Source organism: Engraulis encrasicolus, chromosome 14, assembly GCF_034702125.1.
Source record: "Engraulis encrasicolus isolate BLACKSEA-1 chromosome 14, IST_EnEncr_1.0, whole genome shotgun sequence".
Taxonomy (NCBI): domain Eukaryota; kingdom Metazoa; phylum Chordata; class Actinopteri; order Clupeiformes; family Engraulidae; genus Engraulis; species Engraulis encrasicolus.
Genome location: NC_085870.1, coordinates 23,248,953 through 23,262,471, shown reverse-complemented (window position 1 = coordinate 23,262,471; position 13,519 = coordinate 23,248,953). Strand labels below are relative to the sequence as shown.

Sequence of the window (13,519 nt, the reverse complement as noted above, 5' to 3'; positions counted from 1 at the left end):
TATTTTTGCCTTAATATTTTCCCGGATATATTTTCTTATAATATACTGTATAGGTAGGCTAAGAGCCAATAGTTTTTGGCTAATGATGTGTACAAGCAAAGAAAATAATATATGGATGTTGTTTGCATGAGTGCTCTTATTTTCTCTGTATTTTGATGCTACTAATAATCAATGAATAATTTTCATTTTTGTTTGACATTTTGTTCTAAAAAAAAGATGAAAGTAAGCGTTCCCTTTGTTATTACTAATTAAGAATAATGAGAAGACCTCCGTTTTCATTAGTTAAATATTTATTACTCAAAAAATTTAGACAATAACAAGGATAGCCCCAAATAACAAAAATGGAAACATCATCAGTGGGTGTTTCCACCATTTGCTGCAATGACCGTTTGACGGCAATGGATACATTCCAATATGCAGACTTGACACCTCCACTTGTGCTTGTGGCCTCGCATGTTGCTGATGCCCTGCCTCCGTAGAGAAAACAAAATCTCTGATTCAGCTGGTCCCAGATGGCACACGCCATATGCACTGAAACATAGTGCCTGAAGTGCACATGTGCACCATCTGAGAAACAACATCGCTCTATGGCAGTGATTTTTTTTCGTTTTAAACATTTTTTGGTGCTTGTTATGACTTTATTATGACAGGACAGTTGTAGAGAAAAAGGAAATCGGCGGGGAGGGCTCGGCAACTGACCTCATGATGGAATCGAACCCGGGTCGCCAGTGTACCGTAGCAGTCGGTTGCCCAGCCGTTCAAACGGCTGGGCCATGGCAGTGATTCTTAAACTGTGGGACGGGGCACACTGATGTGCCCTGAAGTGGGCCTTGAAATTATTTTCATTAAAAAAAAAATCAAAATCATATTTTTCAGTGTGTAACGGTTAATTTATCGGTAACACTTTAGTTGACATGTTCCTGCATAACACATTCATATCAGCTGTTGTAAAGTCTGCACAAAGCATTCATGATTGTTTCATGACTCATTCATACCAAAACTTTCATGAACCTAGCGGACGGAAGGACAGCAACTGGTGAACATAAAAGTTAAACAAAGCAGCATTGCGGGTTTTGTTCTGAATCCTCAATGATTACAAGTTACTGTGCTTTTGTCTTCCATGTCTATGAAAAGTTTGGTATGAATGTCTTACGAAACAGTTTTGAATCCTTCATGCAAAGTGTATAACAGCTGCTATGAATGTGTAACCAATTTATTTGAGTTTTATTGTTTATTGGGTCAGAGGTGGGCTGTGATCATTTGTGAAAATGTCAAGTGGGCCCCAAGTTGGAAAACTGGACCCACCTGCTGTCACTCTGCCACCCCCTGAGGGGTCCTGACCCCTTGTTTGGGAACCGCTACGTGTGAGCAGTGTGGCAACACAACTGACATAACATTTCCAAGAATGCAGTCTACTCAGCTAGCATAGGATTGACTACAATCATGCTCAGTGCACTTAAGAAAGCCAAGAGGAGATAATTAAAGATGCATGTAAAGAGGAAATGTGCCGGGGTAACACTCTCATCTTAATGCACTGTCTTAGCTAATGTCTTCACAGCCTTTAACTCCTTAAGAGGCATGTTAACTGGGTAGCATGACTACAGAGAAAAATGTTCCTTAAACGAACAGTCCTTTAGCTGACACTGCTATCCACAGCGACTAAGAGATATTATTTTTCAGGGTATTGGTTACAGTCCCTGGAGCAATGTGGGATTAGGTGCCTTGCTCAAGGGCACTTAAGCCATGTGGGGAGAGGTAAGGGTGGGATTCAAACCTACAACCCCCACTCACATTGAAAGACCACCTCCATAAACACGAGGCCACGGCTACCACAAGTTCAATAACATATTTGAAGGTCTATCTGTGAAAGTATTGACTATTTATACTAACGGCCTGCCCTAGTAGTCCAAGCCAAGATTAAAAACTAAATTTAAGTAATTACACTACGATATCACATTTTTTAAATTATGGTATTGAGATTGGTAGCTGGCACAGGTATTGGGAACCTTTTCTAAAGCTGAGGGGAAACTTTTTGCGTTCACACATTTTTGCATAGTAGCCTACTTTACATAATGATGTCACATTGTATTATAGTCACAGTTTTTTTGGATCAATTTCGTTCACACACAACTACAAGCTCTGAAATTACAACGTCACAGTTGTCGTATTCAAGACGACACTGTTGTTGGCACCGGCGTTGCCATTAGCATTGGCGTTGTTGTTCTGCGGCGACACGGCAGCCAGGTCCTTGTTTTTCTGGGAGCAGCTGCAGACGCAGAGCTGGCAGGAGGCACAGAAGGAGTTGCAGCAGGGAAGGAAGCGACACACGCTGACCCTCCACAGGAACCAGCCGGGGGACCAGCAGCACCAGCACAGCAGCAGCGACCCCCCCAGCAGACCCAGGACCACGTACACCGCCACGGGGGACCAGGACGCAGGGTCTGGGGGTCAGTTTAAAGGGAGAGCATGTCAATTTTGTCAATGTCATTTTGTCATTTGTCAGAGTTAAAAAGGACTAGGCCCGAGCACACACATTTACTCCACTACTTGCCCTACCTCTTGCCACGGGGGACCAGGCCACGGGGTCTGGGGGTCATTTTAAAGGGAGAGCATGTCATTTGTCAAGAAAAGAAAGGAAAGCCCAACTGGGAAACTGACATTGTGACACCGCACACAACAAAATTGCATTTATGCCTCACCCGTGCAAGGGGCAGCCCCAAATGGCGCCTGAAAGGGAGCAGTGTGGTGGGACGGTGCTATGCTCAGGATACCTCAGTCATGGAGAGCACTGGTTAATTACTCCCCCCACCAACCTGGTGGGTCAGGAGTCGAACCAGCAGCCTTTGGGCTACAAGTCTGACGCCCTAACGCTTACCCATGACTGCCCATATCATTGTCATTTTGCCGTTTGTCAATTTGTCAGAATATGTCATTTATTTTCAAAATGTATGCTGGTTAATTAGCAAATGTTTTTTCATGACTATTTCCTAAGTAATAAACTAATATTTACTGGTCTTGGAGTCTGGAGGTCATTTAAACAACTAAGAAAGGACTAGGCACGAGCACAAACATTTACTCCACTACTTGCCCTACCTCTTGCTTTTTTCCACAAAGACCCTAAATCTGTAATGTGTGAAACCAATTCACTTTTTGATGCATATGTGAGTCATTCCCTGTTATTTATGTACCTCCTTGGTCTTTTCTTCTTGGAGTTATGAACATTTCAAAAAATATTCCTAGTAACTGTAAGAAATGGCTACAAAAACTTGAATTTGAACGTGAAGTAGATGGAGATGTTTCAATAAAATGGGTTGGTTACTAACCAAGGTACGCAAGTTCTTATGGTTTTATTGTCCAATCGAAAAGGTCACAAAGTTATGATATTAGGAGGTTTACCTCCTTCACTGTGTAAACATACTGTATTTGGTTAAGTTACCAATCCTATTTCTTTAACTACGTACCGCCTGGGAATCTCAAAACATTCACTAATCAAAACTTGGCGGAACGATGGTGTAGCTAGTTTTGGCCAAAGAAGAAACTAGTGATGAAGGAGTAAACCCAGCCAAGCAACAAAGTAGACCTTAAAGACATGACACCCTGATGTCTTGATTAAAGAAATACTGGAAGTAAATAAGATTTGTAAAAAAAATAAAGCTTTGTCCAAATAGAGCATTTCATTCGTTGCACAGTACAAAGGTATTCTTGTAGTAACATAATTTACATTAAACTAAGATATTTTACATTATCTGGTTCATGGTTCATCTGGTTCTTTTTTAGTGTTGACTATTTCAAACATACTGTACTGTATAGCACGAACGGTAACAAGCTGAAGTAAAATGTTAGCCTGGCGACGCCATCCTATGTACTCCACCTAAAGATTTTGGCTCCGCAGTCCGCACCTAACGCAGTCAACAGTCGGCTTTCACCCAGGCTAGTGAAATGTTGCAATAATGTTGCAATGTAATGGCAACAAGCTGCAGTATGTTATTTGTAGCAGAAAAAAAATGAGAACAAACCTGCTACAGTGTCTGTGTTTGTGGCGATTTCAGGGTTATTGCCACAGTTCTGTAAGTGGATAGTAGAGGTTGGTGGTAGAAATTGTGGGGACAGTTTCACAGCTTGATGACCTTTGAAACAGAATAGAAAATGGGTACCGATTAGAAATAGGGAATTCTTATATAAACAGGAACATGTTATATAAAAGGTTTTACATTTGCATTTTTCAACCGAATATTTTCAACCAAGTGAAATGTTTTTTAAAAAAAATATATAACAGTGGTAATGTGTAATGATGATGATGATGTGTACATCAGTACCGTACATCAACTTTATGACATGGTATGGACCTTAAATAGAATTACAAATAAAACTCCTTATAATCCTTGTAATTTTGTGCTTCCCTGAAATTTGTTTTTGATTTGTATTCTTCTATTTTCACATTTTAATATGCTGTACACTTTTCTCTTTACAGTACCTCTCCTAGTCCTCTTCCTGCTTGCTTATCTTCGACATTCTTCCTAGCCCTCACATGTATTTAGCACTTCTCTCCTCTCTCTACATTGTACTCCACACTGAAAACTCAAGCTGTGGCTTAATTGTAAAGTTCAAATAAATTGAACTATTTCTATAAATAAACACTCTATGGACAGAGCTGAAACTTGCAGGCTGTCGCCAATTATTGGAATTCAAACTGATTTGCAGATAATATAACTGACAAGCACAGCTGCGTTGTCACCATGCTGAGCCCGCCCCAACAACTTGCAATACAGATTCACTCTGATCACTACAGAGAGAGAGAGGTACTACACAGATTATTCCCTTTGATTGAAAACTAGTAAGTAGGCTGGCCTTTCCATCCATAAAGCTCCAGTCAATACACATTCTCCTCCACGTTCTATCTGGGGCAGGTCTTTGGGGAGGAGATATCTTGTGCAGACAACTGACCAATTAGCAAACTGACGAGAGATGGAATGGAGAGGACCACATTTTGGGTAAAATCAGATGCATCTTTCAAACTTCAAAAGGGATCACCCCTCCCCTCCCACAGTAGACCATTTCTCAATTTGGCTGTTCCAGACCCTCTGTAGAATGAAATTAGACTAAGTGTTGTCTCTGGTGTTTGAGCCAAGTTTTGCCATGCGTTTTCATGCAAATGTGCTCTACACTGTATAATGTGACTACAAGGGAAGATAAAAAACACTATTTGAGGCACTCCTTACTAAAGTTAAAAAGCCTTTACACTGGCTACATTTTTTACTAATTGGACACAGGACAGGACCCAGTGAAGCATTCCCTTTTCTCTTGTTGTGAGTACAAGGGAATTGTAAAGCCGTATGTGGCCAGCATGCAGCAATATTGTAAATCTCAACTTTTACTTAGTATGCTCCACTGTAATCTATGCTATATGTCATTTCTACAGAATTATTTCTTTGTCCTCTGTAAACTACTATCAAAACAACCCAACCGAAATATTTCCTACCACAGGGATGCATCTTGGAGGGTAAAGATAGTCTTTCTTCGGTCACAGATGCTACTGGATTTCAATCCCAGAGACACGTTTCTCAGAGCAAAACTGAGAAAATGACCATGAAAGATTGTTTTTGTTTTATAACTTTCTGTAATGTTCTTTCTTTTTTCACAAAACGTACAAGTTCAGGTCTTGAGGATGCTACTCAATGCTTCAGAAAACAGTATTGGTTTATCTAAAAACCTTTAAAACATGTTACCTTTAAAAGAGCTAACATCACGTGTTTTCTATGGGCAAGAAACTTTCAGTAATGAATTCTTTCTTTGCTACTTAAATAAATGAGCACATTCAAAAGGCCACAGAGTCTTCAGATATTACCAGATTCCCATGTGTAAGGTGTCAGTGTAAAGCATAGAATCTGCACTCTCAGAATCTATTATTTACTCAATATGCTCCTACTGTACTTGCGGCCTGCTTAGTAACCGTTGCTATGCAATGATTGGTCAGTTTCCGTTTTGAAGGTGCGGTGGCGGAAAGTCGAATTTAAATTAAGTCACTGGTCCAGGCCGTGTGTGTGTGTGTGTGTGTGTGTGTGTGTGTGTGTGTGTGTGTGTGTGTGTGTGTGTGTGTGGGTGTGGGTGTGTGTGTGTGTGTAAAAACAAAAATAAATTAAGTCACCAACTTGTGCAAAGTACGTCATGTTGACTTCTTAAATCACTGCCATCTCCACAGTTGTCAATGTCCTGGTCATCGTCACAAATCAAACTGATTGGAATACATTTCCCATTCCAGCAGCTAAAATAAAGATCATTACCACATCCTGATTGGTTGGAACCTGTAAAAAGGAAAAACATTTAGAAATCCATGGAGCTTTAAACCACATTGTTCGAACCAATTAGTTCATAATTCATAATTTTTAATTCGTTCATAGTTCCAGAAATGAACAAGTTAATAGTTATATTTTGGAAAATGTTGTTTTTTTCTCAAATCTCAGAGTGCCTCTGCTTTTTCCTTCCTTTTTTGGAGTTATTATTTGCAATATTTCTTTAAAATGTTTAAACTGTCCTTCTTTGCTCCCACCAATCATGGTTTAGAGGTTGAAGTGTCCGGTTTTGCATGATCTCCAATGGTGCCGTATGACCAACTCACCTGACAAAACATCTTCTGATATGGTGAATTATCGAGCACTGCACTACAGCATGCCTGATCCACTAATATTTTGAGTTTCAGTTCAATCAAACAGGTTTGTAATAGTGTTTATCTGATCATGCAAAGTATGATATAATATGATTATGAAAATCTTCTCAAGAGTAAGAGTATGCACATCCCACCTCTCTGAGGTCAGGTGCAGGACAAAGGCATATCTGACAGTGGAATGAGTAGAAGTCCGCACACTGTAGCTCCACTTTGAACATTCATTCCGGTCATACAATGTTTCGACCCAACGTTTCGACCCAACAGGATCTTCATCGGGCATGTGTCATGTTGTATGGCTTGAATGAATGTTCAAACAGCTACAGTGTGCGGACTTCTACTCTTTCCACTATAATATAATTTGGCTCACCTAATCTGAAAGATGTGAAGTCTCCAACAAAATCAACCCTTGGCTGCGTGCCTCTCGTAACCAATCTCAATGTCAGGTAGTTTCCCGTTGAGATGACAGGTTGGGGTGGACTCTTGCCACACAGCGCGTGGCCTAAGAGGGGCGAGCTCTTACTGGGGCCGTCATAAAACTGTATGTAGGAGCCCGTATGGCAGGGATCCTCACTGTTTTCCTTCACCGGCGGCGACTGTAGTAGACGCTGATCGGGCCACGCGGGGCGAGAGAGCGAGGGATCGCTGGCCGCCGCTGCCTGCTGATGAAAGAGGGGTGGAGGGCTGAGGGGAGTGACCCGCAGGAGGCTGTAGACCAGGAAGAAGCGGAAGTTGAAGAGGACCCGGTCCTGGAGCATGTTGGCTCTCATGGTGAAGTGGCAGTCTGTTCCCGTGGTGACAAAGTAGTATTTCTTGGAGTCCTGGTGGGAGTTGACGATGAGCCCGTCCTTATGGACCATTTGTCCACAGAAATCCACCACGTTCACTGATAGGGGAGAAATAGAGGTGCTTACAACAAGCGCTCGAGTTGTAGGGGGATGGGGGGGTGCCATCCCCCTCAATGAAAATGGTCAAAAATTATTCCCCTCTAAAACAGGTCTCCCTTTTTCACATATTGTGTTGAAATAGCACTTTTAACAACGACATTTTCAACATTTTCTCGGGGTTAAAAACCTCCAAACCCCCAATAACCAGAATCAATCTCTGACCATAACCCCTGGTTTGCTTTAACAACTCGACCACTGATTACAACTACTGAATTTCATGAATTGACCAAGTGGGTTGTTTTGATAGTGGTTTACAGCCGTCAAAGAAGCAACTCTATAGAAATGGCACATTATAGCATACCATAGAAATGCCCTACTATCAAAATAAAAGTTGGCCACATATGGCTTTTCAATTCCCTTGTAGTCACATTTTACAGTGTTTGCCCATTTACTTGAAGAACATGCTTGGCAAAACTTGGCTCAAGCACCAGAGACAACACACAACACTTAGAAATAAACTATATTTCATATTGAAACTCCCAAAACTGCGAAATAACACACATAACAAAAAAACACTACCACCAGATGGCAACAACAGCATTACTGTAAAACTATTGTCTACTTCATATAAAATGTATACACATTTTTTACAGTTCATTCAGTTCCACAGACTGTATCTTTGTGTTCATGAGCATCTTCAGAATCAAAGCAAACAGTATTGTATGTTAAACAATAAACCTTGCCAGTGTAAATATAAAAAGCATAGGGTATGACAATTTTGTGAATCTGGGATATAAAGTTACTGTGTGTGTATACAGTCATGATGATGAAAGTATGTGAACCTTCCAGACATAGTCAAGAACCTTATTTGACAGACATCAAAATCCTAACTGAACAGAAACTGAAAATGTATCGTGCAAAAGTATTAACCCTTCAATCAGTAGCTTATGACTCCTCTTTTTGCACCCTTTACTTCATCCAAATGTATTCTCTAACCCAGGGTTGGGGAACCTATGTCTCGAGAGCCGCTTACGGCCCTTGAGGCTGTCTTATCCGGCCCCCAACATGATATGCAGTTTCACTGCATACACACTGCACGTCACAATATGACATGTTTTGTAAAGATGTTTGAAATTACATTTGCAATACAGGGGGAAATCCTGGTTTGTGTTCATAGTACTTGGAGGACTTTGTAAAAATTTAAGAAGCCCCTCGAATGAAAAAGGTTTCCCACCCCTGCTCTAACCTCTTGCCCAGGGCTATTCACATGAGGACCTGGGGCCAGATGCGGCCCTTGGATGGCACGGTTCTGGCCCCCCATAAGGTCAGAACAAAATGAAAAAAATAGGTGTGCTATCTGTGGCCGTGCATAATATGGGATCACTAACACCTCAGGTTGGGGATATCTCTACTATGCATTCACATGAGAGTGAAATCTTACCTAAAACAGTGTCATAAGTAGACCATCCTAAGGCTACTAAGAAAGAGAGAAGCGAATATCTGTTCTGTCTGGAAAGCTATCCACTTGTTTCGCACTCTAACCTCAGACACCGAGCTGCTTGCATTTAAACAGATTCTATGTTCGACCCCTTCACTGGAGGGAATTTGAAAAAAACGGCCCTCTGTGACTTTTAATTGAATACCTCTGCCCTAGCCATTCTCTGGCATCTGCTTATGGGGCTTCTTGGCCTCTCCTTGCAGAACTCAGCCAGGTGAGAGAGTTCAGCATGAAACGTCTTCTTCAGGTCCTGCCACAACATTTCAAACGATTAGACACATGAAGAGGGAAGTGATTAGCCGGGCTCCGCCCTACTGGTGACGCAACACCTTCGGCTCAGCTACACACAGTAGGGCCAGGAGTTTGTTCAAGTAGAATCTGATCCCGCTACAGCGGGATCTACACCCACTTTGTCTGGAACCAATCAACTGAGCATTTCCAACCGTCCTGGGTAGAGGCGCGTTCAAGGCAGTGACGTGGTTTAAGCAGAGACGTTCTATTGGGACTAAGAAATGTTTGGTTTAAACTTCGCACAGCCCTCAACCAGTAGCAAGCTGAGGGAGGCGGGTTAACCAGGCCATTTGGAAACACTAATCGTTATAGTCCTGATCAGACCAGAATCGCGGTACGTGATCTGAAGTCTATGAAAATCAGGCAAGGAAGTGATAGCCCACCAGTCTGGGGAGAGAGGGAGGGAGGCACGGTAAGACCATCTCCAGATGGCTCCATCCATCCAACGACTGTAAGACAAATACATTACTTATGGGCGTCCATGAAAACTATCACTCAGCACCAAAAAAAATTATAAATCTGATACAGGCCAACCCACACATCACCTTTACAGAGTTGCAGACCTCCCTGGCAGCATAAGGGACAAACGTGCATGTGTCTAAGATCAACATGGCAACTGAATAGTCATGGCATTCATGGGAGGGTGGCTAGAAGGAAATCTCCGCTCTCAAAAGACAACAGAGCTACCTGTTAACAAAAATGGATTATCCAAGAAGACAATGACCCAGAGCATTCCAGCAAAACTAAAAAAAAGACTGCCTTCAGAGAGGATTCGTATAGAAAGTCAATAAGGAGTCAATAGAGATCATAAAGCGCAGGCCAACCACCATGAAGAGGGATGGAGCATACATGCTCTCTCACACCTGGACCACCATCCCGAGGCCACAACTCTAGCAAGAGGTGTGACCACCTGTCAATATTGACAGGAAGGTCACACCTCCACAACATCAGCTGATTTTAAAGCATGTCACATACCAACATCCATGTGACCCTCTGATGAAGATGGAAGTTTCACCATCGAAACATTTCAGGAAAAGAAAAAAAATACTTTTACATTCCTGCAACAAAAGAAAACTTTGATACATGTATCTAAATACGTAGGCCCTATATGAAGAGTTTAATTACAAAATGGTGTATCCATTTTTAAACATTTTGGGAAATTGACATGTTTGTATTGGACATTCTATTGCATTGCATTACAAAATGCATTTAGATTTTTAGAAGTTCTCAAAATATTTGAATGGCAATGAACAGTCATTTCCGTTAATAAGATACAAAAGTCAAACATTGTGGATACATCATTTTTGAAAAGAAACACTTCATATATAGATTTCTCTTTCTTTCTTCTTCCCATGTTAGGCTATACATTTATGAACCAAGACGGAAATACAAAAAAATCACTAAACCTTTAGGCATACAAATATTCCGCATTGAATTTATTTCATATTAGCAAAAACATGTGATTTCTTTCTGATAGCATGCATGAATAGGCTATCTAGCTACTGGGTGTCTAATCCATTTACAAAGTATCAAGTGCACATCAAATAGGCTACAAAGTAACGTTGGGTGCACGCATCATGTCCGATTTCGAAATGGCTACATTGTGTTTGGACATTTTGTAACACTTTGTAGAAATAGTGACGTAGGGCCTAGGCCTAGCCTACATCTGGTGTTTGGATGGTTTTGAAAGAACCACTCAGTGGTGAGAGATGCACACTTCCAATTGTTATTTATATTTTACATGGAAGGCACCAATTACCTTTGTCAATGGCGCTAACGGGCAGAAGGCTCATCAAGCAGCTAACAGCGCACAGTTTCAGCAAGCTCTGTCCTCGTGCAGCTTCACTTTCTTTGGTCATCACTTCCTGCGTGTGCATCTCGAGCTGGAGGAATCTTCAGATCGGATGCTTTGAGTCGTCTCGTGTAGGCCTACAACTTGAGAAACCTTTTGCGGGCAGTGCAGCGACCCCGATACAGATATGGGGAGGAGGTGGTCGTCTTCTTGGTGAAGAAACTTTAAAACCCGTTTGTGTACACTCCCGATTTCCATGACAACCGCCCGGTTAGGGTGATGATGTCCTCCTCTGGACAGAGAGAGCCGCCGCAGTTCAGACTGGTTCAGACACCAACATGGCAGTGGACGTGACTGGGTGACATTTCCTGTGGGAATCGGTTAAGTGGGCAAATGGGATTGGGATTGAAAGCTCTATTCTCTTCTAGGCCTACTCACACTATCCCACTACAAAACTAGAGTGACAAAATTACACGACCCCAAGAATTATTCAGGATGTTCAATATCATTCAACGTTTGCGCCATCTGGTGTCGCCAGATTGGAAGTTTGCACCCCATGGAATCATTTTGCGTGCTGACCTGTCTGCTTGAGCGTTTTGGAGCCATCTCAATTTCAGACTCCTGCACGGAGACAAGGATTCGGCTAAAATCATATGCTGGGGAGTAGGCTACTGTAGATTAGGCCTTTATAGTAAAAAAAAAAAAAAAGAAAGAAAGAAAGAAAATAACAACACACACACACACACACACACACACACACACACACACACACACACACACACACACACACACACACACACACACACACACACACACACACACACACACACCTCAAAGCACACTGTCTTCGCCAGGGACATAGGCCCTGCTATAAGACAGGCTATGCAATATTTTATAGGCCTATTAGCTACTTTAACAGAGGATTTGTTTTACACTCTAATTTAATGCTTGCTAGCTCAGACACAAAAATGATCAACACCTAAAAATATCTTGAGCTGCCAACCTTTTTTTCTGTCAGGAAGGCAGGTGTCTCTTCTTTCCAAAGACTGTGTAGAAAAGCTGTCTGGTTGGACTTGTGTAGGCCTACAATGTCTCATAAGGACATTTTACACTTAGTTGACAGGTAACTAGTGTGTGTGAGAGATGGGGAAGGATTGGGGAAAATTACCATGGGTTGGAATCAAACGCTGGTCATCTATGCACTCATGGTCTTCTGTTTCACACACAGGCTTCAACTCTGACTATGGACTGCCCTCACACCCCACCCCACACCATACATTTGATGTCACAGTCTAGCTTGGCTAGGTAGGCTGGGCCATTGTCATTCCTCTGGCTGCAAAACAACTGTGACGTTGCTAGGCAAACAAGGCAAGGCAATTTTATTTGTATAGCGCATAACATACATGAATGCAATTCAATGTGCTGTACAGATAATATTATGTAAAATAAAATAACATGAAATTAAATAAAAATAAGAGCATAAGGCATGGCAGGTGAAAATGGAATAAAAAGTAAAGATAAAAGCAAGAAATAAGGGGAAAAAATAGGCCTACATAAAAACATCAAAAACATTTTGATCTCTAAGAGAAGGCATCAGAGAAAAGCTTTGCCTTGGTCTTGCTACATTAGAAGAGGACCTTCCTTACTAAGATGTAGCACCTTGATCATTGACATTATTCTTACAAAACTTTACTGCACATTGCTACAGCAGGGGCACTACACGCACGCACGCACGCACGCACTCTCTCTCAAGTTCAATTTCATTGCCATGTCGATAGGAATTTTTCGTGGCATATCTCCAACATCAAATATATACAATTGACAAGCACACAACAGCGAGATACATACAGTAAATATACAGTAAATATGGGTGGACATAACAATAGACAGAAAGGGTCCAGCAGTCACTGGACAGCAGTTAAATTACCCTCATTGTTAAAGTGCAATTGTCTGATACAATATACAATATACAATATCTTTTATTTGTCATTGTGACAAGCACAACGAAATTGTGCATTCCTTGTTGAAGCAAAAATAAATAAAAAATAAGAATAAAAATAAAATAAAAAAATGGAATAAAAAGAATGGTATGTATATAAAAACTATGCTTTTGATGCAAAATTCAGTTCTGTGATGGCCGCTGCATAGAAACTGTTTTTCAGTCTGTTTGTCCTTGTCTTAATGGACCTGAATCTCCTGCCCGATGGCAGCAATTCAAAAAGACTGTGACCTGGGTGGGATGTGTCTCTCAGAATGCACTTGGCCTTTTTTAGGCAGCGGGTGCTGTGTAGGCCCTCCAAAGATGGAAGAGGGCAGCCAATAATGTTCTCTGCAGCCTTCATGACCCCCTGGAGCTCTTTCCTCTGTGCCACAGTGCAGCCTGGGAACCA

General features: G+C 41.5%; 1 protein-coding gene across 1 annotated transcript; it reads right to left on the bottom strand.

Annotated features, from left to right (window-relative positions):
- Positions 1-278: 278 nt before the first annotated feature.
- ldlrad2 (low density lipoprotein receptor class A domain containing 2) lies at positions 279-11,564 on the bottom strand. Its single transcript, XM_063216421.1, has 5 exons — positions 11,097-11,564; positions 7,032-7,547; positions 6,150-6,302; positions 4,017-4,127; positions 279-2,441 (listed from the first exon to the last, which is right to left on the bottom strand). The coding sequence occupies exons 1-5, from the start codon at positions 11,212-11,214 to the stop codon at positions 2,146-2,148; spliced, it is 1,194 nt and encodes a 397-aa protein (XP_063072491.1). The 5' UTR covers positions 11,215-11,564; the 3' UTR covers positions 279-2,145.
- Positions 11,565-13,519: the final 1,955 nt, after the last annotated feature.

What these genes read in the sequence shown, in the direction of transcription:
- ldlrad2 (XM_063216421.1), bottom strand. Translation starts at nt 11,214, where the DNA reads ATGCACACGCAGGAAGTGATGACCAAAGAAAGTGAAGCTGCACGAGGA. An exon ending in CTTCACATCTTTCAGATTAG is followed by an intron (nt 6,303 to 7,031) that starts GTGAGCCAAATT and finishes TCCTTTTTACAG; the next exon opens with GTTCCAACCAATCAGGATGT. An exon ending in AAACACAGACACTGTAGCAG is followed by an intron (nt 2,442 to 4,016) that starts GTTTGTTCTCAT and finishes ACTGACCCCCAG; the next exon opens with ACCCTGCGTCCTGGTCCCCC.